We start from the raw sequence: 23,887 nt of genomic DNA, 5'->3' as shown, positions 1-23,887 counted from the left end.
TCCAAGCTGCAGTCTCCCTTCTCCTCTGCCAGGTGGCCCCGCAGCCTCTGTGGTTCTCAGACGCGGTTGCAAACCTGCGGAAGCTGAAGGAGTTGCCCTATCACCTGCTTCACTCAGGCCGCCTGGAGGAGCTGAAACAGGAGGTTCTGGGTAAGGGCTGCCCCCATCTCAGGGGACCAGCCTGGTGACTGCACCACACTCCAGCCTTCTGGAGCCTGGGGAGGGTGAAGGGCAAACATGGAAATCCTTTGTTCCTCCTAAGGCAGAGTTTCTCACAAGGGGCAATTCTACACCCAGGGGATGCCTCACAGTGTCCGCAGATAGTTTTGGTTGTCACAGCTAGGGGAGAAGGCACTACTTGAATCTAGTGGGTGGAGGCCAGGGATGCTGCTCAATACCCTACAGTGCACAGGACACCCCACCACAGAGAATAATCTAGCTCCAAATGTTAGCACATAGGGTGAAAACCCCTGCCTTATCATGAGAGACCCTATCTGTCTGTTTGTCTGTCTGTCTATTTGTCAATCTGTTCATCCACCTATCCATCCATCCATCCATCCATCCATCCACCCATCTTCTGTCTGTCCATCCATCCATCCATCCACTCATCCATCCATCTATCTATCTAACTATCCATTTATCCACCCATCCATCTATGATCTCTTTATTGATCCATGAGCTGGTTCTAACCATCCATCCATCCATCAATCCATCCATCCATCCATCCATCCATCCCTCCATCCACTCATCCTTCTGTCTGTCCATCCATCCATCCATCATTCTATCTATCTATCCATTCACCCATTATATGCCCATTATCTATTCACTCATCTACCTTTCTGGTCATCCATCCATCCATCCACCCATTATTCTATCCATCCACCCGCCTATCTTTCTGTTTGTCCATCCATGCTTCAATCCACCCAACATTCTATCTATCTATCTATCTATCTATCTATCTATCTATCCATCCATCCATTCACCCATCCCTATGATTCTTAACCAGAAGAGACTCTGCCCTCCCAGGGGACACTTGACAATGTCTGCAGACATGTTTGATTGTCACACTTGGGGTGGGAGTGCTACTGGTATCTGTGGGTGGAGGCCAGGGATACTGCTTTACATCCCACAATGCATAGTTCAGCCCCTTACCACAGAGAATGATCCTGCCCCAGTGTCACTACTGCTGAGCCTGAGATGCCCTGGAGGAAATGGAGAGATGATTCTCCACCTCCCAGGATGAACTGGAGGCAGGTAGGCACTTCCCCCATCCTCCCCCCTTCTCTCCCTCAGGCAGCATGAGCTGGATTTCCTGCCGGGGCATCTCTGGGGGCATTGAAGACCTGCTGGATGACTTTGACCTGTGTGCCCCTCACCTGGACTCTCCTGAGGTTGGCCTGGTCCGTGAAGCCCTCCAGCTCTGCCGCCCTGCTGTGGAGCTCCGAGGCATGGGTGAGTCCAGATGGCCTGGACAGGAGTGACCAGGACGGGCACTGACTTCTAGAAACATGCTCTCCTCATTGAGTCATGAGTTGGATTTTCATCAACTCTCATACCTTTCCTGTCTAAACATGTGAATTTTTCCCCAGCACTGCTTCTAGAATTTTTTTTGACATGTAGTATCGCTGTGTCACCCAGGCTGGAGTTCAGCGGTGCAATCATAGCTCACTGTAGCCTCAAACTCCTGGGTTCAAATGCTCCTCCCACCTCAGCCTCCTGAGTAGCTAGGACCACAGGTATACACCACTGTGCCTTGCTAATTTTTCTATTTTTCGTAGAGACAGGGTCTCACCGTGTTGCCCAAGCTAGTCTCAAACTCCTGGGCTCAAGTGATCTTCTTTCCTCAGCCTCCCAGAGTGCTAGGATTATAGACATGAGCCATGGAGCCTGGCCTAGAATTTTAAATTGAGCCTGGGAGAGCTTTGGACTGAATACTACCAAAGCAGGGCCCATCCTGTCACCCTGGACTTTTCTTTAGAAAGTGCCAGGTAGGGCTGGGCGTGGTGGCTCACACCTGTAATCCCAGCACTTTGGGAAGCCGAGGCAGGCAGATCACAAGGTCAGGAGTTTGAGACCAGCCTGGTCAATATGGTGAAACCCTGTCTCTACCAAAAATACAAAAATTAGCAGGGTGTGGTGGTGGGCACCTGTAGTCCCAGCTACTCTGGAGGCTGAGGCAGGAGAATTGCTGGAACCTGGGAGGTGGAGGTTACAGTGAGCCGAGATCGCGCCACTGCACTCTAGCCTGGGCGACAGAGTGAGACTCCATCTCAAAAAAAAAAAAAGAAAAGAAAAAAGAAAAAGAAAGAAAAGAAAGCGCCAGATAGGAACTATTTCGAGAAAACTAGAGGAAATTATGTAGGTACATATATGATAAGAGAGAAAACAAAGTTCCTACATATTTTTTATTGATGAAATTCAAAATATAATAATAACTGAGTACAAAACTTAGGGTTCAAAGTTGGTTTTCACTATTATCTGGTCCATTGCAAACACATGGCTGTAAAAATTATTCTCAGGCTGAGCATGATGGCTTATGCCTGTAGTCCCAGCTACTTGGGAAGGTGAGGTGGGAGGATCAATTGAACCTGGGAGGTCGAGGCTGCAGTAAACTGTGATTGCTCCACTGCATTCCAGCCTGGGTGACAGAGCGAGACCCTGTCTCAAAACAAACAAACCAAAAAAAAAAACCTATTTCTAGCTCCCAGATGACTTGGGCTGGGTCTGGCCCTCAGACTGCAATTTGCTACTCCCTGTCCTAGAGCTTGAAGAATCTCTCCAAGTCTTCAGACGCTCTGGCCATGAGGATGTTCTGTTTGGTTTTGTTTTAATTATAGCAAAATACATGTCTTAAACATTTTTTTTTTGAGACAGGATCTTGCTTCGTTGCCCAGGCTAGAGTACAGTGGCATGATCTCAGCTCACTGCAACCTCCGCCTATCAGGCTCAAGCGATCCTCCTACCTCAGCCTTCCGAGTAGCTGGGACTACTGACATGCACCATCATGCCCGGCTAATTTTTGTATATTTTGTAGAGACGGGATTTTGCCATGTTTCACAGGAAGGTCTTGAACTCCTGGACTCAAGCAATCCTCCTGCCTCAGCCTCCCAAAGTGCTGGGATGACAGGCATGAACCACTGTGCCTGACCCCCATCTTAACGATTTTTATGTGTGCAGTTCAGTGATTAAATATATTAATAATGTGCAGCTATCACCACCATTCATCTCCAGAACTTATTAATCTTCCTAAAGGGAAACCCTGTCTTCATTAAACATTCACTGCCTGTACTAGTCTGTTTTCACACTGCTATAAAGAAACACCCAAGCCTGGGTAATTTACAAAGGAAAGAGGTTTAATTGACTCATAGTTCCACATGGCTGGGAAGGCCTCAGGAAACTTACAATCATGACAGAAGGGAAAGAGGTGTGTCTTTTTTTTTTTTTTTTTTTTTGTGAGACAGAGTCTCGCTCTGTCGCCCAGGCTGGAGTGCAGTGGCACGATCTCGGCTCACTGCAAGCTCCACCTCCTGGGTTCACGCATGGCAGCAGGCAAGAAAGAGGGAGCAACTGCCTTATAAAACCATCGGATGGCCAGGTGTGGTGGCTCACGCCTATAATCCCAGCACTTGGGAGGCTGAGGCGGGCAGATCACTTGTGGTCAGGAGTTTGAGACCAGCCTGGCCAACATGGTGAAACCCCAGCTCTACTAAAAATATAAAAATTTGTCAGGCGTGGTGGCACATGCCTGTAGTTCCAGCTACTTGAGAGGCTGAGGTGGGAAAATTGCTTGAACACGGGAGGCAGAGGTTGCAGTGAGCGGAGATCCCACCATGCACTCCAGCCTGGGTGAAAGAGTGAGACTCTGTCTCCAATAAAACCCAAAAAACCGTCAGATCTCGTGAAAACTCACTGTCATGAGAACAGCATGGGGGAACCACCCCCATGATCCAATCACCTCCCACCTGGTCCCTCCCTCAACATGTGGGGATTATGGGGATTACAATTCAAGATGAGATTTGGGTAGGGACACAGAGCCAACCCATATCACTCTCCATTCTCCCTTCACCCCAGTCCCTGGCAACCACCATGCTATTTTCTGTCTCTCTAAATTTGACTGCTTTAGGTATTTCATATAAGCGGCATTTTACAGTATTTGTCCTTTATTCTCTGACTTCTCTTAATGAGCAGAATGTCCTCAAGTTTCATCCACATTGTAGCATATGTCAGAATTTCCTTCCTTTTTTTTTTTTTCTTTGCACGACAGAGTCTCGCTCTGTCACCGAGGCTGGAGTGCAGTGGCACGATCTCAGCTCACTGCAACCTCCACCTCCTGGGTTGTTCAAGCAATTGTCCTGCCTCAGCCTCCAGAGTAGCTGGGATTACAGGTGTGTGCCACTACATGCAGCTAATTTTTGTATTTTTTAGTAGAGATGGGGTTTTGCTGTGTTAGCCAGGCTGGTCTCAAACTCCTGACCTCACGTGATCTGCCCACCTTGGCCTCCCAAAGTGCTGGGATTACAAGCATGAGCTACCATGACCGGCTAAGAATTTCCTTCCTTTTTAAGGTTTAATAATATTGCATTGTATGAATATGCCACATTTTGTTTATCCATTCATCTGTCTGTGGACATTTGTGTGTTTCCACCTTTTGGCTATTGTGAAAAGGAATCACTAGATCACATGGCAATTTTGTGTTTAACTTTTTGAGGAACCACCACTTCATTTTCCACAAAAGCTGCACCATTTTACAATCAAACTATGGGAGACAATAAATAAAATCTTTTTCTCTACCCTTTTATGTTCAGTGATAGGGGCCTGTGAATTAAACTAACAAAAGACAGCTTAACAGGAGAAAGGGCACACACATTTTAATTTTATATGCACAGAAGTTTCACCAAAAAGTGAAAACTCAAAGGAATGTTTAGACCTGGGGCCTTAAATACCATGTTAACAAAGAGCAATAAATCGTGAGGTGAGTTCACAAAGGAAGGCGGAGTATTCAAGATGCTTAAGTCTCTATATCCAAAGTGCTTCCCCATGGATGTGAATAGCATGTTAAAAAGGATGACCAGTGGCCTGTGATTCCTATGCAGAGCTTCTAATCCTGGCTCTGCAAAGCATCCTTGAACTGTCTGCTTCTCTTTATTCTCCTGGCCATCAGCCCAGGGCCAGTGCTGCTGTCTTTCCTCCAGACAGCATCCTCAGAGGTCTGCCTACTTTGGATTCATTCTTACCCTTTGGTTTATTTTCCATACAGCACCCAGAAGAACCTTGAAAGCCCAAATTGGCCGGGTGGCTCACGCCTGTAATCTCAGCACTTTGGGAGGCCGAGGCAGGTGGATCACTTGATGCCAGGAGTTCAAGAGAGAGGAAGCAAGAGCAGGGAAAATTGCCTTATAAAACCATCGGATGGCCAGGTGTGGTGGCTCACGCCTATAATCCCAGCACTTCAGGAGGCTGAGGCGGGTGGGTCACTTGAGGTCAGGAGCTTGAGACCAGCCTGGCCAACATGGTGAAACCCCATCTCTACTAAAAATACAAAAATTAGCCAGGCATGGTAGCATGCACCTGTAATCCCGGTTACTCGGGAGGCTGAGGCAGGAGAATTGCTTGAACCCAGCAGGCAGAGGTTGCAGTGAACTGGGATCACACCGCTGCATTCCAGCCTTGGCGACAGAGCAAAACTCCATTAAAAAAAAAAAGAACCCAAATCTCACTAAGTATCTCTCTGTTGAATCTTCTAGATGGTTCTCCCATTGTCCTTGGGATAATGACCTTTCCAGTACTGTAGCCTACATGGCTGTGTATGACTCACTCTCCCGGGAGATGCTTGTCTCCATCCTTACTGCCCCAGACAGTGATGGAAACATCCAAGCTTGTGTGCCAGGGGCCCTGGGCTGGGACTCGCCTCCCCCAGCCCTTCTGTGGCACCTTTGGACCTCAGCTAAATGCTGTTCCTCAGAGAAACCTTGTCTGGCCACCACTGAAGTTTAACTTCTCTCTGTCTCCCCGATCCTTGCCTCCGAATTTTCTATCACTGCACCCTGTTTTCCATCTGTCTTGGCTCTTTTTTTCTCTTTTTTCTTTTTTTAGAGACAAGGTCTTGCTCTGTTGTCCAGGCTGGAGTGCAATGGCATGATCATAGCTCACAGCAGCTTCAAACTCCTGGGCTCCAGCGGTCCTCTCACCTCAGCCTCCCAAGTAGCTGAGACCACAGGTGCACACCACCACCCCTGGCTTGTCTTTGCCTTTAATTATGATTTCTCTTGGTTTTCTTTTGCATCATCTATCTGCCACATCAGACTCTGAGCTCCATAAGGCCAATGGCAGCATCTATTTTCTCCCTGCCAAATTTTTACCTTTAACACATTGATATGGTTCAGCTGCATCCCCACCCAAATATCATCTTGAATTGTATTTCCCATAATCCCCACGCATTGAGGGAGGGACCAGGTGGAGATAATCGAATCATGGAGGTGTTTTCCTCCATGCTGTTCTCCTGATAGTGAGTAAGCTCTCAAGAGATCGGGTGGGGCTTTTTCTAATAAGGGGCTTCGCCCTTTGCTCTGCTCTCATTCTTCTTTCTCCTCCCGCCTTGTGAAGAAGGGCGTGTTTGCTTCCCCTTCCACCATGGTTGTAAGTTTCCTGAGGCCTCCTCAGCCCTGTGGAACTGTAGGTCAATTAAACCTCTTTCCTTTATAAATTACCCAGTTTCAGGTATGTCTTTATTAGCAGCATGAGAACGGACTAATACACACATAGATCACAAATTTTGAGCCCCACTGTGTCGATTGAAATCTTGGCGCTGCCACTTCCTGGCAGTGTGACCTTGCAAACCCTTTACCATCCCTCCCCCTGCCCCACAGCCCTCAGTTTTCCCATCTGCAAAATAGGGATGCTGAGTGACCATCCCACCTAGGGCTGCTGGGAAGAGTATGCGCATCAATTCACACAGAACCTCCACCTGTGTTGCCATCGAGGGTCCTGTTACTGTCATATGATAGCATTGTTGACATGAACAGCCTAGGATGAGCTATTTCTGCCCTGAAACCCTATTTTTGTCATCTGCAAAATGTGCGATTGAACTAAAATGTGTCCAGAACTGCACCCAATGTGAAGATGCTGGTGTCTGCAATCATTTATGCCTTTCTTATGCATTCACACAACCCCTACTGATTACCTGCCATAGTCCCAGCTCCCACGGGGACCCAAATATAGTTAATGTTTGTCTTAGCCTTTAAGAGAGGGAGATGGGGCCGAGTGCGGGGGTTCACGCTTCTAATCCCAGCACTTTGGGAGGCCCAGACAGAAGGATTGCCAGAGGGCAGGTGTTCAAGACCAGCCTGAGCAACATAGCGAGACTCTATCTCTATAAAAAAATTAATTAGTTAAAAATAGATAGATGGCTGGGCACAGTGGCTCATGCCTGTAACTCCAGTATTTTGAGAAGCCAAAGCAGGCAGATTGCTTGAGGCCAGGAGTTTGAGACCAGCCTCAGCGACAGTGAAACCCCATCTCTACTAAAAATACAAAAATTAGTCGGGTGTGGTGGTGCATGCCTGTAATCCCAGCTTCTTGGGAGGCTTAGGCATGAGAATTGCTTGAACCCGGGAGGCAGATGTTGCGGTGAGCCGAGATCACGCCACTGCACTCCAACTTGCACGACAGAGCAAGACTCTGTCTCAAAATACACAAATAAAGAGAATGAGATGGAACAGCATACCAAACAACTGGAATTTAAGGCAACTGGAAAGAAAAATAACGCGAGAGGCGCTCGCCAGGAGTTGTAAACCTTGATGGAGCAACTTCCCAGGAAAACAGCCTTGGGCATGACTTCCCAGTTTAAGGAAGATATAAAAGCCCAGATCTCTCAGCACGTTCCCTGCAAAGCCCCTTGATTGACAACCTGTGGCTCCCGCAGCACAAGGAGTAGGTGTAGGAACAAATGTTATCACCAGAGGGCGCTGCTGGACAACTATGTGCTCTCCGTACATCCAAGCAAGCTGGGAAACGGCGACCATTCAACATAACATCCTAAAAGATCCAACGCGATCAAGAGTCCCTTTTTTTTTTTTTTTTTTTTTTTTTGAGAAGGAGGCTCGCTCTGTCACCCAACTTCTGCCTCCCGGGTTCCAGTGATTCTCCTATCTCAGCCTCCCGAGTAGCTGGGATTGCAGGCCCGCACGCCACCATGCTCGGCTAATTTTTCTTAATAGCCCATTTTTTATAGAACAGTTTTAGTTTCACAGCAAAATTGAGTGAAAGGTACAAAGATTTCCAATATATCCCTCCTCTGATCCTACTTTTATTGAAAAGGCTGGGTCTGAGCACAGTGGCTCACGCCTATAATTCCAGAGCTTTGAGGGGTCGAGGAAGGAGGATATCTTGAGCTCAGGAGTTTGAGACCAGCCTGGGCAACATAACGAGACCCCATCTCTACAAAAAATAAAAAACTAACCAGGCGTGGTGACGTGCATCTGCAGTCCCAGCTACTCTAGAGGCTGTGGCCGGAAGATCGCTTGAGCCCAGGAGTTTGAGGCTGCAGTGAGCTGCGATCGTGCCACTGCACTCCAGCCTGGGTGACAGAGTGAGACCCTGTCTCTAAAAAAATAAATAGCCAGGCGCGGTGGCTCACCCCTGTAATCCCAGCACTTTAGGAGGCCGAGGCAGGTGGATCACTTGAGGTCAGCCTAGCCAACATGGTGAAACCCCGTTTCCACTAGACACACAAAAATTAGTTGGGTGTGGTGGCGGGCACCTGTAGTCCCAGCTATTAGGGAGGCTGAGGCAGGAGAATCACTTGAACCTGGGAGGTGCAGGTTGCCGTGAGCCAATATCGCGCCATTGCACTCCAACCTAGGTGACAGGCTGAAACTCCATCTCAAAAATAAATAAAATAAAATAAAATAAAACAAACAAATAAATTAGCTGAGTGTGGTGGCACATGCCTGTAGCCGCTAGTATTTGAGAGGCTAAGATGGGAGGACTGCTTGAGCTCAGAAGTTTGAGGCTGCAGTGAGCTTTGATCATGCCACTGCACTCCAGCCAGGACAACAGAGTGTGATAAAAGAAGAAGGAAGAAAGGAAGGGAGGGAGGGAGAGAAGGAGGGAGGGAGAGAAGGAGGGAGGGAGGAAGGAAAGGGAAGCATTCTAGGCAACATGGGCAAAGGCTGGGGACTGGAAACAGCTGGGTGCATTTGAAGCAAGGGTAAGTGTGTCTAGAGAGCAGAGAAGGAGACAGGAGCGGACAGTAGAGGCCAGTAGCTGAAGCATTGTGTCTTTTCTTTTGTCCTGGAGCCCCTGCAGGGAGCGGAGACTCAATTGGTAGGGAGGGTACAGGGGGCTCAATCCAGGCAACTTAGTCTACACCCCTTTGTTGCAGAAAGGAGCCTCCTGTACACAGAACTGCTGGCCAGACTCCATTTCTTTGCCACCTCACATCCAGCACTGGTGGGACAGCTATGCCAACAGGCTCAGAACTGGTTCCGGTTGTGCGCACACCCTGTGCTGGTGCCCCTCGGAGGATTCCTCCAGCCTCCGGGAGGACCCCTCCGGGCAACCCTCAGCGGTTGTCACAAAGGTGAGTCTCCCCAGCATAGCAAAAATCCCAACAGGCACCTGCTTGCCTGGGGGCAGTGAAGGCCTGGTGTTGGAGGTTGTCCTCTGGGACTCCCCTGTGCTAGTTGGGAGGCCCCAAGCGTGCCATCAGAGCCTGCCCCTGCTGTCTCATGCTGAATCACCTCTCTCTGCCCCACCCCAAGGGACTGTAGATGACTCATATAAATTCTGCTAATGAGCCTGATGCTAGGGGATGCCTCCAAGCTTCCCATCTCCAAGGGATTGGTGCCCATCTGACAGTTTCAGCTATTTACAAGCTCATGCTAGTAATTCTGAAAGCTAGGAACTGATGCCTGACAGGCCCCTTAGAAGCTGATGGAACTGTAAGCAGCCCTTGGAATCCCAGAATGTAAGGGAGAGGAGAGGATTTAGGTTTTACCATCCATTTGTCATTCTTTTTTTTCTTCCTTCCATTCATCCATCCATCTATCCATCCATCCTTTCATTCACCTTCCTACTCTTCCATCCAATTATCCTCCCATCCATTCATTCATCTATCTACCTCCTACCCTTCCATTCATCTATCCATCCATCCACCACCCTCCCACCCACCCATCCATTCATCCATCCATCTATCCATCCATCTATCCATTAATTCACCTTCCTACTCTTCCATCCAATTACCCTCCCATCCATTCATCCATCTATCTACACTCCCACCCTTCCATTCATCTATCCATCCATCCATCCACCACCCTCCCACCCACCCATCCATTCATCCACCCATTTTCTCTGCCACCCTTCCATCCACCTACTGCCCCATCTATCCATCCACCCATCCATCTTCCCACTCTCCCATCCATCTATCCTCCCACCCTTCCATCCATCTATCCATCCATTCACTCATCCACCCACCCAATCATACATCACTTGTCCATTCATCCAATCATCTACCCACCCTTCCATTTATCCATCAATTCATTTATCAAACCACTTTCCCATCCATCCATCCATCCATCCATCCATCCATCCATCCTCCCACCCATCCACCCACCCTGCCACCTTTCCATCCATCTATCCCCCACCTATAAATCCATCTACCCTCCCACTCTTTCATCCATCTACTGTTCCACTGTTCTATCCATCCACCCATCCACCCATCCATCCATCTATCCATCTACCTTACCAGTGTTTCATTTATCTCGCCCCATTCATCCATCCACCCATCCATTATTCATCCATTCATCCAATCATTTACCCACTCTTTCATTAATCTATCCATCCATCCATTCATCAAACCACCTTCCCATCCTTTCATCCATCCATCCACCCACCCTTCCATCCACTCACCCACCTACACACCTTTCCTTCCATCCATCCACTCACCCATCCATTCATCCATTCATTCATCCTTCAACCCTTCCTCTCTTCCTTCCTCTCATCTATCCACCCATCAGTCATCTACCCCTCTACCCACTTATCCTTCCATTTTCTTCATCTGATCATCTTCCATTCACTCACTTACCCCTCCACCCATCCACACGCTTAGCCATTCATCAACTTTCTCACTTCAATTTCATCGAGAAACTGATTCCTCCATCTACCCATCTACCTGCCCATCCATTCACCCACTCACTCATCCAACTAGCCACCTGTCTACCCACTCATTTACCTCCATTCACCTATCTATTTATCTGCCTACCCACGATCTCTCACATTGATTGTGAGACCACTGAATTCACTTGTGGTTCAAATGTCAGAGCTCCTCACTGTGCCACATGACCTGGCAGTGAGAGCTGCACTCCCCAGGCACATTATTTTCAAAATAGAAATGCTAAGAGACACTAAGTACAATATATATGGAGTTGATTTAGGGGCAGCCACTAGAATGCTGTGTTGAGGATTCTGAGACTGAAGCTAGCTTAGTGGGAAAGAGTGTGTATTTGTTAGGATATAGGCTCAGATGTTGTAAAAAAAAAATGGCCAAAATATCAGTGGCTTAAATAAAATAGGAGTTTAATCCTCTCTTATGAAATAGTTCAAGCAAAAGCAGAGGCAAAAGGGAGTCTTTAGGGTGTCTGGGACCCATACTCCTTCAATCTGGCTGCTCTGCCATTTTCAGTGTAGGGCTGTCCTCATTGGCCCAATATGGCTGCTCCAGCTCCTACCGTCAAGATGGCATTCCAGCCAGTGGGAAATAGGAGAAGCAGATGGCAGGTCTCTTCATTTTAAGGGCACAACCTAGAAGCAGAACTAAATATTTCCACTCCTGTCTCATTGGCAAGAACTTGGATTTCTCCAACTGTAAGGAAGCCTGGGAAATATGTTTTTATATTTATAGTTTTATTTTTATTTTTTATATGGAGTTTTGCTCTTGTCACTCAGGCTGGAGTGCAGTGGCGCAATCTCGGCTTACTGCACCTCTGCTTCCCAGGTTCAAGCCATTTTCCTGCCTCAGCCTCCCAAGTAGCTGGGATTACAGGCACATGCCACCATGCCTGGCTAATTTTTATGTTTTTGGTAGAGACGGGGTTTTACCATGTTGGCCAGGCTGGTCTGAAACTCCTGACCTCAGGTGATCGCCTACCTTGGCCTCCCAAAGTGCTGGGATTACAGGGGTGAGCCACTGTGCTCAGCCAGGGAAATATGGTCTTTGTGCAGATAACCATGTACTCAGCTAAAACCTATGAGCTTTTGGGTTTTATTACTAAAGGTGAGATGATAGAATGACTATGGGGGCACAAATCGCACATAGTGCTGTGATTGATTAATGATGTCTGTCATGGCACAGGCCTAGGAAGTTACAACTTAGTGTGACATTATTGTCATCTCTGGGGCAGGGAAATGTTCTGTGTTTCAGATCCACTGTGCCCCATTGTACATCCTCTAGTTCTGTTAAAGTTGAGAAAGTTCTTACCTGTGTGGGCTTCAGTTTGTTCATTTTTAAAATGAAAATTATGGCCAGGCATGGTGGCTCACACTTGTAATCCCAGCGCTTTGGGAGGTCGAGGCAGGTGGATCACGAGGTCAGGAGTTCAAGACCAGCCTGGCCTACATGGTGAAACCCTGTGTCTACTGAAAATACAAAAATTAGCTGGGCATTGTAGTGGGCACCTGTAATCCCAGCTACTCTGGAGGCTGAGGCAGGAGAATTGCTTGAAACTGGAAGGCGGAAGTTGCAGTGAGTGGAGATCATGCCACTGCACTCCAGCCTGGGTGAAAGAGTAAAACTCCGTCTCAAAAAAAAAAAAAAAAAATGAAAAGTATGAGTTAATATTTCCAAGGTCACACGATGAGTGCATGAGAAAAAAAGTAAAAGAGGCTGAGCACAGTGATTTATGCCTATAATCCCAGCTCTTTGGGAGGCCAAGGCAAGAGGATCTCTTGGGCCCAGATGTTCAAGACCAGCCTGGGCAACATAAGGAGACCCTGTCTCTACAAAAAGTTAAAAAAAAAAGCTGGTCATGGTGGCATGTGCCTATAGTCTCAGCTACTCAGAAGGCTAAGATGGGAGAATGGCTTGAGCCCAAGAGTTCGAGGCTGCAGTGAGCTATGATTGTGGCACTGCACTCCAGCCTGGGTGACAGAGTGAGACCCTATCTGGAAAAAAAAAAAAAAAAAAAGACGAAGAAAAGGAAGGGAAGGAGAGTGGGGAGGAGAAGGGAGGGAAAGGAGAGGGAAGAGGGAAGGAACTGGAGGGAAGGGAAAGGGGAGGGAAGAGGGAAGGGAAGGGGAAAGGGGAAGAAAGGGAAGGGGAGGGAAGGGGAGGGGAGGGGAAAGAGGAGGAAAGGGAAGGGGAGGGAAGGGGAGGGGAAAGGGGAGGGGAAAGAGGAGAGAAGGGGAGGAGAGGGGAAGGGAGGGGAGGGAAGAAGAGGGAAGGGGAGGGAAGGGGAAGGGAAAGGGGAAGGAAGGGAAGGAAAGGGGAGGGAATGGGAGAGGAGGGAAGGAGAAGGGAAAGGGGAGGAAAGGGAAGGGGAGGGGAGGGGTGGGAAAGGGACAGGAGTGAAGACGGAGAGAAGGGGAGGGGAAGGAGGGGAGGGGAAAGGGGAGGGGAGGGGAAAGTGGAAGGGAGGGGAAAGGGGAGGGAAGGGGAAGGGAAAGGGAGAGGAGGGGAAAAAGGAGGAAAGGAGAAAGGGGAGGGAAGGGAAGGGGAGGGAGGGGAGGGAAAGGAAGGGAGGGAAGAGGGAGAGAAGGGGAGGGGAAGGAAAGGGTGGGGAAAGGGAAGGGAAGAGGGGGAAGGGGAGGGGAGGGGAAAGGGGAAGGAAAGAGAAAGGGGAGGGGAAGGAAGGGAAGGGGAGAGAAGGGGAAGGAAGGGAAGGGAGAGAAGGGAAAGGAAAGAAAGGGGAGGAAGGGGGAGGGAAGGGAAAGGGAAGGGGAAGGAAGAGAAGGGGGGGAAGGGAAAGGGAAGGAAGGGCAGAAGGGGGAGGGAAGGGAAAGGGAACGAAGCGGAGGGAAGGGAAAGGGAGGGAAGGGGAGGAGAAGAAAGGAAAAGAAAACAAATCCCATCTCCTCACTCTCTGTCCCGATGAGGTGGAAACAAAATTCTGTATTCTCAGAGCTTGACTGGCTCTGATTCAACACCACCCATTTTACACATGTGGGAGAGGCACAGAGAAGGAAAAGGACTTCCTTTCTTTACTCCAGTACATTCAGAAAGTTCAGTTTCTTAATGTCTAGGCCCACGTTTTCTCCAATATATCTTGGCCCTTCTCTCTTTGCAGTGATATTTTAATCAAACTCCACCAGGCAAAGAGCCTTGGGATGTGTTTGCCCAATTCATTGGCAAATATATATTTTTTTTCTTTAGGACATCAGCCCTTGCTTTTCTACACCGGTTGAACTCAGAGATGTCAAAAACATAATCCTCATTCTCAGCCAATATAATTTCTTTCTTTCTTTCTTTTCTTTCTTTTTTTTTTTTTTTTTTTTTTTTGTTGAGACAGAGTCTCCCTCTCTTACCCAGGTTGGAGTGCAGTGGTGTGATCTCAGCTCACTGCAACCTCCACCTCCTGGGCTCAAGTCATTCTCTTGCCTCAGCCTCCCAAGCAGCTGGGATTACAGGTATGCTTCACTACGCCTGGCTAATTTTTATATTTTTAGTAGAGACTGGGTTTCTCCATGTTGGACAGGCTGGTCTTGAACTCCTGATCTCAAGTGATCTGCCCACCTTGGCCTCCCAAAGTGTTGGGATTGTAGGCATGAGCCACCGTGCCCGGCCATGGCCAATGTAATTTTGTTTCTGAGTTTTCTTCAACTAAGGCAGGGTTTCTCAGCCATGGCATTGCTGATTTCTGGGGCTGAATCTTTCTCTGGGATGGAGTTGTTATGCATTGTTGGGTGTTGAGCAGCATCCCTGGCCTGCACCCACCAGATGGCAGTAGTGTCCTTGAGCATCCTTGTCCCATTGCGGCACCTCAAGATGTCTCCAGACACCGATATGTGTCCCCTGGGTGAGCACTGCTGGTCTAGACAGACACTTATGACCACACTGTGATGCAGTCCCCTTCCCTACCTAAGAGCGAAGTGAATGTCACAGGCCAGAGTGTGAATCTGTGCATCTGAGTCTGTGAATCTAATCCTTGCTGTGTAGCTTTGGGCAGGGGACCAAATCTCTCCATGCCTCAGTTGTCTTATCTGTGAGGTGGGAGACTCATTAGAGGACCCCATAGCTGAATACTTGGACACAGGAACTGAGATCATTGCTGTTGCCTCTGTGTGGCTGCAGGCATCACTGCCATGGCATGGGGTGTGGAGGAGAAGCTGCTGGTGATTGGCACCCAGGATGGCATCATGGCTGTGTGGGACATGGAAGAGCAGCATGTGATCCACATGCTAACTGGACACACAGGTGAGACTTGGGAAGTAGGGTTTGTGGTCAGCTTCCATAGTGAACAGTCGGTTCTCAGAGCCCCTTCCCCACAGATTCACTTCACTGTGTTGAAACTCTGGCCTTTGTTCCTGCATCACTTAGCTATAGTTGCATAACGAACCATCCCCAAACACAGTAGTTTCAAACAAGCCATTTCTTTTTCTTTTTAAATGTGGGATCTCACTGTATTGCCCAGGCTGGAGTGCAGTGGTGTGTTTATAACTCACTGCAGCCTCAAATCCTGGGCCCAAGTGATCCTCCTGCCTCAGCCTCCTGAGTAGCTGGGACTACAAGCACATACAATTATACCCAGCTAGTTTTTTAATGTTTTTAGAAATGGGGTCTTGCTATGTTGCCCAGGCTGGTCTGAAACTCTTGGGCTCAAGTGATCCTCCCTCCTTAGCTTACCAAGTAGCTGGGATTACAAATTTGAGCCACAAACAAGCTATATCTTTAGCTCACTTCCTGTGCATTGGCAATGCAGGCTGGACTCAGCTGGGCGGTTTTCTGCTCTCAGCTGGGCTTGCTCATGTATCTGCAGTCAGTCAGTGGATCATCTAGGAGCTGGCTGAATCTGAATGTTTTCAAATGAGGCAACTCAACTTTGCTCCATGTGGTCTCATCATTCGGCATCCTTCAGGTCTCTCATCCCCAGCAAAGGCAGGGTTTCTTTCTTTTCTTTTTCTTTTTTTGAGACCGAGTCTTGCTCTGTCGCCCAGGCTAGAGTGCAGTGGTGCGATCTCGGCTCACTGCAAGCTCCGCCTCCCAGGTTCACACCATTCTCCTGCCTCAGCCTTCCAAGTAGCTGGGACTGCAGGCCCCCGCCACCATGCCTGGCTAATTTTTTGTATTTTTTAGTAGAGATGGGGTTTCACCATGTTAGCCAGGATGGTCTCAACAGCTGATCTCCTGACCTTGGGATCCACCCACCTCGTCCTCCCAAAGTGCTGGGATTACAGGCGTGAGCCACCATGCCCAGCCAAAGGCAGGGTTTCAAGAAAACAAGTAGGCACTCACAGAATCTCTTAAGCCTGGACTTGGAGTTGGCACCTGGTCACATTCACATTTTCTTGACCAAAGGAATTCACAAGAGCAGTCCAGTAGGGAAATAGGCTAAATAGGCTTTCTGCCTTCTTTTCCCCTTCCCTTCCCTTCCCTTCCTTTTTCTTTTCCTTTTCTTTTTTTCTTTCCTTTTTCTGAAAGGGTCTTGCTCTGTTGCCCAAGCTGGAGTGCAGTGGCACAATCTCAGCTCACTGCACCCTCAGCCTCCTGGGCTCAAGCAATCCTCCCACCTCAGCCTCTTGAGTAGTTGGGACTACAGACACACACCACCACACCTGGCTAATTTTTGCATTTTTTGGTAGAGATAAGATCTCACTATGTTGCTCAGGCTGGTCTCAAGCTCCTGAGCTCAAGCAATCCTCTCGCCTTGTCCTCCCAAAGTGCTGAAATTACAGGTGTGAGCCACCACACCCGGCCTAGGCTTCATTTTTTGATGAGAGGAGCTGCAAAGTCACATTGCCAAGGGTGTAGATCAGGAAGGGTAAAGAATTGTGGTCCTTTTTGCATTTGTTGACCTCAGATCCTAAGTAAGGTTGTTTATTTCTACATAGTCCCTTAACAGATATGGCTTATTTCTATAATCAATTGTTGAGTGTCTGCTGTGTACCAGGCCCTGTTCTAGATGCTGAAGAGAGATAGACCAAGGTCAGGACTAGGATGGAAAACTATTCATTCTTGAAGACTAATCTCAAGGGTCCTCCCTTTGGGAGAGATGATTCCCATGGTAGAGTTCATAATTAGCTCCCTTGTACTCTCCTGCAGCTTGATATACGTAAGACCACATTGGTTAAGACTACAGTTGGCTGGGTGTGGTGGCTTATCCCACGACTTTAGGAGGCTGAGGCAGGCAGATCATTTAAGCTCAGGATTTTGAGACCAGCTTGGGCAACATGGCGAACCCACATCTCTACAAAAAATGCAAAAATTAGCCAGGCATGGTGGTGCACACCTGTAGTCCCAGCTACTTGGGAGGCTGGGGCATGAGAATCGCTTGAGCCCAGGAGGTTGGGGCTACAGTGAGCTGTGATTACACCACTGTACTACAGCCTGTGCAATACAGCGAGACCCTATCTCCAAAAAAAAAAAAAAAAAAAAAGCAAGACTACATTTATTTGTTGACCTGAGATCTCATTACTTTGTTTGAGGGCAAGGGTTATGTTTTATTCAACATACTGCATGCTTAGCTGTTGAATAAATAAGTTAAAATATCCCACGTGTTTAAAAAATACATTTTTTAAACTTTTTTTTAATTATTATACTTTAGGTTTTAGGGTACATGTGCACAATGTGCAGGTTTGTTACATATGTATCCATGTGCCATGCTGATTTCCTGCACCCATTAACTCGTCATTTAGCATTAGGTATATCTCCTAATGCTGTCCCTCCCCCCTCCCCCCACCCCACAACAGTCCCCGGAGTGTGATGTTCCCCTTCCTGTGTCCATGAGTTCTCATTGTTCAATTCCCACCTATGAGTGAGAACACGTGGTGTTTGGGTTTTTGTCCTTGCGATAGTTTACTGAGAATGATGTTTTCCAGTTTCATCCATGTCCCTACAAAGGACATGAACTCATCATTTTTATGGCTGCATAGTATTCCATGGTGTATATGTGCCACATTTTCACTTTTACACTGTTGGTGGGACTGTAAACTAGTTCAACCATTGTGGAAGTCAGTGTGGCGATTCCTCAGGGATCTAGAACTAGAAATACCATTTGACCCAGCCATCCCATTACTGGGTATATACCCAAAGGACTATAAATCATGCTGCTATAAAGACACATGCACACGTATGTTTATTGCGGCACTATTCACAATAGCAAAGAGTTGGAACCAACCTAAATGTCCAGCAATGATAGACTGGATTAAGAAAATGTGCCACATAAAAATACATTTAACAGAATCAAGCCATAGAAAATTAGCTTTAGAAAGAATCTAATCTAGGCCAGCTGCGGTGGCTCATGCCTGTAATCTCAGCACTTTGGGAGGCCTAGGCCGGTGGATCGCAAGGTCAGGAGATCGAGACCATCCTGGCTAACGGTGAAACCCTGTCTCTACGAAAAATACAAAAAAAAAATTAGCTGGGTGTGGTGGTGGGCGCCTGTAGTCCCAGCTATGTGGGAGGCTGAGGCAGGAGAATGGCATGAACCCGGGAGGTGGAGCTTGCAGTGAGCTGAGATTGCGCCACTGCACTCCAGCCTGGGCGACAGAGTGAGACTCCATCTCAAAAAAAAAAAAAAAAGAAAAAAAAATCTAATCTAACCCTTTTATCTAATTAAGAAAACAGGCTGGGCATTTTATCTAATTAAGAAAACAGGACTCACACCTGTAATCCCAGCACTTTGGAAGATGGGAGGATCACTTGAGGCCCAGAATTCAAGACCAGCCTGTGCAACATAGCAAGACCTCATCTCTAAAAAAAAAAGTGTTTCAAATTAGCCAAGTGTGGTGCTGTGCACCTGAAGTCCCAGCTACATGAGAGGCTGAGCCAGGAGGGTTGCTTGAGTCCAGGAGTTGGAGGCTGCAGTGAGCCATGTTTGCACCACTGTATTCTATCCAGGGCGACGGAGTGAGACCTTGTTTCCAAAAAACACAGACAAACAGAAAAATGGATGGGGGTAGAGAAGGTCTAAAGAGCTGAATCAAATTCCTATTAGATATGGCATATTCAAATTTTTTAAAAATTTAAAGGGGTGCCCTAAAAAGCTCAATTGACAAGATACATAATATTATAACACAATCTTTTGAAAAATCAAAAGTATTGTTGGCCCTCCATATCTGTGGGTTTTGCATCTATAGATTCAACTGACTGTAGATTGAAAATATTTGGAAAAGCTGGGTGCAGTGGTGTGTGCCTGTAGTCCCAGCTACTTGGGAGGCTGAGACAGGAGGATGCTTGGAGCCCAGGAGTTTGAGTTTAGCCTGGACAACAGAGTGAGATCCTGTCTTTTGGTTGTTGTTGGCTGTGTTTCTTTTTCTTTCCTTCTCTCTTTCTCTCTTCCTTCCTTCCTTCTCTTCCTTCCTTTCCTTCCCTTCCTTCCCTTCCTTCCCTTCTCTCCCTTCCTCCCTTCCCCTTCCTTCCTTCCTTCTCTCTTTCTTTCCCTCTTTCTTTCTTTCTCCTTCTTTCTCTCTTTTTTCTTTCCTTTCTTTCTTTCTTTCATTTTCTTTTCTTTTTTCTTTCTTTCTTTCTTTCCTTTCTTTCTTTCTCTTTCTTTCTTTCACTTTCTTTCTTTTCTTTTCTTTCTTTCTCTTCCTTTCTTTCTTTCTGTCCTTTCTTTCTTTATTCTCCTTCCTTCCTTCCTCCCTCTTTTTTTTCTCAAGATCTCATTCTGTCATCCAGACTGTAGTACAATGGTGCAATCATGGTTCACTACAATCTTGACATCCCAGGCTCAAGCAATCCTCCCACCTCAGCCTCCTGAAGAGCTAGGACCACAGGTGCATGCCACCATGCCCAGCTAATTTTTTAAACATTTTTTGTAGAGACTGGGTCTCACCATGTTTCCCAGGCTGGTCTTGAATTCCTGGCATCAAGCCATGCTCCCACCTAAGCCTCCTGAACTGCTGGGATTACAGGCATAAGTCACTGTACCTGTCTCTTAAAAATAAATTTTAAGGCTGGGCACAGTGGCTCATGCCTGTAATCCTAGCACTTTGGGAGGCCGAGGTGGGCGGATCACCTGAGATCAGGAGTTTGAGGCCAGCCTGGCTAACATGGCGAAACTCTGTCTCTACCAAAAATACAAAATTAGCCGGGCGTGGTGATGTACACCTGTAATCCCAGCTACTCGGGAGGCTGAGGCAGGAGAATCACTTGAACCCAGGAGGTGGAGGTTGCAGTGAGCCGAGATCTCGCCACTGCACTCCAGCCTGGGCAAAAAGAGCAAAACTCCATCTCAAAAAATAAAAAATAATAAAATAATAAATAAAATAAAAATAAAATAATAAAATAAATAAATATAAATAAATTTTAAGACCCTGTCTCTTAAAATAAATAAATAAAATTTTTACAAAGGAAAATATTTGGGAAAAAAATAGTTAACTGCATCTGGACAAAACATGCACAGATCTTTATTGTCATTGTCCCCCAAACAATGCAGTATGACAACTATTTATATAGCATGTGTGCCATATTAGGTATTGTAAGTAACCTAGAGATGATTTAAAATATACAGGAGTGGCCCGGCGTGGTGGGTCACGCCTGTAATCCCAACACTTCGGGAGGCCGAGGTGGGCGGATCACCTGAGATCAGGAGTTCGAGACCAGCCTGGCCAACATGGTGAAACCCCGTCTCTACTAAAAGTACAAAAATTAGCTGGGCATGGTGGTGAGCACCTGTAGTCCTAGCTACTCGGGAGACTGAGGCAGGAAGATTGCTTGAACCTGGGAGGCAGAGGGTTGCTATAAGCTGAGATCACGCTACTGCACTGCAGCCTTGGTGACAGTGAGACTCTGTCTCAAAAAGAAAAAAAAAAAAGAAAAATTAAGTATACGGGAGCACCTGTAGTCCCAGGCTGAGGCTGAGGCAGGAGGATCGCTTGAGCCTGGGAGATTGAGGCTACAGTGGGCTGTGATTGCATTACTATGCTCCAGGTGGTGTAACACAGCCAGACCCCTATCTCTAAAAATAATAATAATGGTAACAATAATAATAAAGTATACAGGAGGATATGTATAGGCTATATGCAAATACTACACTATTTCATATAAGGCACTGGAGCATCTGTGGATTTTGGTATCTGCAGGAGTGAAGGAAGGGCAGGGGAGAGGAAAGAGCCTCCCAGGTACAGGAAGCAGCAAGCGTGAAGGCCCTGAGAGGGGAATGAGGTTGGCGGGTCTACACAACGGCAAGGAAATCATGAGGCTGCAGCTCCAGAGACTGTGTCAAATAAAAAGGAGCAGTTGGCTGGGCGCGGTGGCTCACACCTGTAATCCCAGCACTTTGGGAGGCTGAGGTGGGCAGATCACGAGGTCAAGAGATTGAGACCATCCTGGCCAACATGGTGAAACCCTGTCTCTACTAAAAATACAAAAATTAGCCAGGCGCAATGGCACGTGCCTGTAGTTCCAGCTACTCGAGAGGCTGAGGCAAGAGAATCGCTTGAACCCGGGGGGCGGAGGTTGCAGTGAGCCGAGATCGTGCCACTGCACTCCAGCCTGGGTGATGACAGAGCAAGACTCCGTCTCAAAACAAAAAAAAAACAAAAAAACCAAAAACAACAACAACAACAACAACAAAAAACAGCAGTCACCAGGGGCCACATGGCATGTGACTCCCATGGATATGAAATGTCCAGAACAGACTAATCCACAGAGACAGGAGAGACAGGAGGCAGATTAGTGGTGGCCAGGGTTTAGGGGAGGGGAGTGAGGAGTGACTGCTGATGGGGACAGGGTCTCCTTCTGGGGGGCTGCGAATGTTCTGGAACTGGACAGAGTGATGGTTGCACAACACTGTGAATGTGCTAAATGCCACTGGATTGTTTGCTTTAAAATTATTAATGTGATAGGCCAGGCGCAGTGGCTCACGCATGTAATCCCAGCAGTTTGGGAGGTTGAGGCGGGCACATCATTTGAGGTCAGAAGTTCGAGACCAGCCTGGACAACATGGTGAAACCGCATCTCTACTAAACATACAAAATTAGTTGGACGCAGTGGCGCACGCCTGTAATCCCAGCTACTCAGGATGCTGAGGCAGGAGAATCGCTTGAACCCTGGAGTGGGAGGTTGCAGTGAGCCAAGATTACGTCACTGCACTCCAGCCTGGGAGACAGAGTGAGACTCTGTCTCAAAAATAAATAAATAAATAAATAAATAAATAAATAAAAATTAAAAAAATTAACGTGATAAAGAAAAAAAGAAGATGACTGTTTTTTGAGATTATGAAAATGTTCTGAACTTAGTCTGGGGCGATGGTTACACAGCTCTGTGAACACACTAAAAACCACTGAATTTTATAATTCTAGATTGAATGGGCAAATTCTGTGGTTGTAAATTGTCTATCCATAAAGATGTTAAGGATATTGTATCATTTCAATCAAAGTATGTACCATGTTTTTATATATATATATATACACACACACACATTTTATCTATATTTTTGTGTACGTATATATTTTGCTTTATGTATGTAAAACATAATATAGATGTGTGTATAAAACATAAATATATACATACATAAAAGTATAGATATATACATATATACAAAAACAAATATATACATAAATATATAAATAATACTATATATTTTTTATCAATGTTTTGCCATAAACATTCTTTTGTGTCCATTGACTCTTTTTTTTTAATTTTTTTGTTTTTGAGATAGAGTCTCACTCTGTCACCCAGGCTGGAGTGCAATGGCATGATCTTGGCTCCCTGCAACCTCCGCCTCCCAGGTTCGAGCAATCTTCCTGCCTCAGCCTCCCAAGTAGCTGAGATTATAGGCGCCTGCCACCACACCCGGCTAATTTTTGTTATTTTTAGTAGAAACAAGGTTTTGCCATGTTGGCCAGGCTAGTCTCGAACCCGTGACCTCAACTGATTCACCTACCTTGGCCTTCCGAAGTGCTGGGATTACAGGCATGAACCACCATGCCAGCCTATTTTTATTATTTTTACTTTTTTTTTAGAGACAGGGTCTTGCTATGTTGCCCAGCTTGTCACAGACTCCTGGGCTCAAGTGACCCTCCCACTTCGGCCTCCCAAAGTGCTGGGATTACAGGTGTGAGCCACCTGGCCCAGTCAGATCCTTGTTCTGTTACTGTATCTTATTTCATTTATAATTTCCACCATTAATTTCACAGGGTACATGTGCATGTCGGCTACGTGGGTATATTGAGTGATGCTGAGGTTTGGGGTACGAATGACCCCATCACCCAGGTAGTGAGCATGGTACCCAAGAGGAATTTTTTTAGTCCTTGACCCCCATCCTCCTTCCCCATTCCAGTAGTCCCCAGTATCTGTTGTTCCCATCTTTATGTTAGGGACTTTTTTTTTTTTTTTTCTGAGACAGAGTCTCACTCTGTTGCCCAGGCTGGAGTGTAGTGGTCCAGTCTCGGCTCACTGCAACCTCTGCCTCCCAGGTTCAAGCGAGTTTCCTGCCTCAGCTTCCTGAGGAGCTGAGATTACAGGTGTGCACCACCACACCCAGCTAATTTTTGTATTTTTAGTAGAGACGGGGTTTTGCCATGTTGGCCAGGCTGGTCTCAATTCGAACTCTTAAGCTCAGGTGATCTGCCCACCTCAGCCTCCCAACGTGCTGGGATTACAGGCATGAGCCACCCTGCTTGCCTGGGACCACTTTTATAAGGAGGGTAATCCCATTCCCCAGGGTGCCATCCTCATGACCTAATCACAGCCTGATGAACATTTTGTTTATTAAGGAGAATCTCCATTTGT

The 23,887-nt window shown here is 47.0% G+C and overlaps 1 protein-coding gene across 9 annotated transcripts in view; it reads left to right on the top strand.

Annotated features, from left to right (window-relative positions):
* NWD1 (NACHT and WD repeat domain containing 1) overlaps positions 1-23,887 on the top strand; it is a 99,244-nt gene that overhangs the window by 41,858 nt on the left and 33,499 nt on the right. For all 9 annotated transcript variants that reach the window (XM_030820515.1, XM_030820511.1, XM_030820507.1 and 6 more), the window contains 4 exons: positions 33-150; positions 1,294-1,452; positions 9,383-9,580; positions 15,284-15,406. In XM_030820515.1, the coding sequence (XP_030676375.1) occupies positions 33-150; positions 1,294-1,452; positions 9,383-9,580; positions 15,284-15,406 (598 nt within the window). The remainder of the gene's footprint in view (positions 1-32; positions 151-1,293; positions 1,453-9,382; positions 9,581-15,283; positions 15,407-23,887) is intronic.

Source organism: Nomascus leucogenys, chromosome 10, assembly GCF_006542625.1.
Source record: "Nomascus leucogenys isolate Asia chromosome 10, Asia_NLE_v1, whole genome shotgun sequence".
In the NCBI taxonomy this organism is placed as follows: domain Eukaryota; kingdom Metazoa; phylum Chordata; class Mammalia; order Primates; family Hylobatidae; genus Nomascus; species Nomascus leucogenys.
Note: the sequence above shows the minus strand (reverse complement) of the source record. Positions and strands in the feature narration are given on the sequence as shown.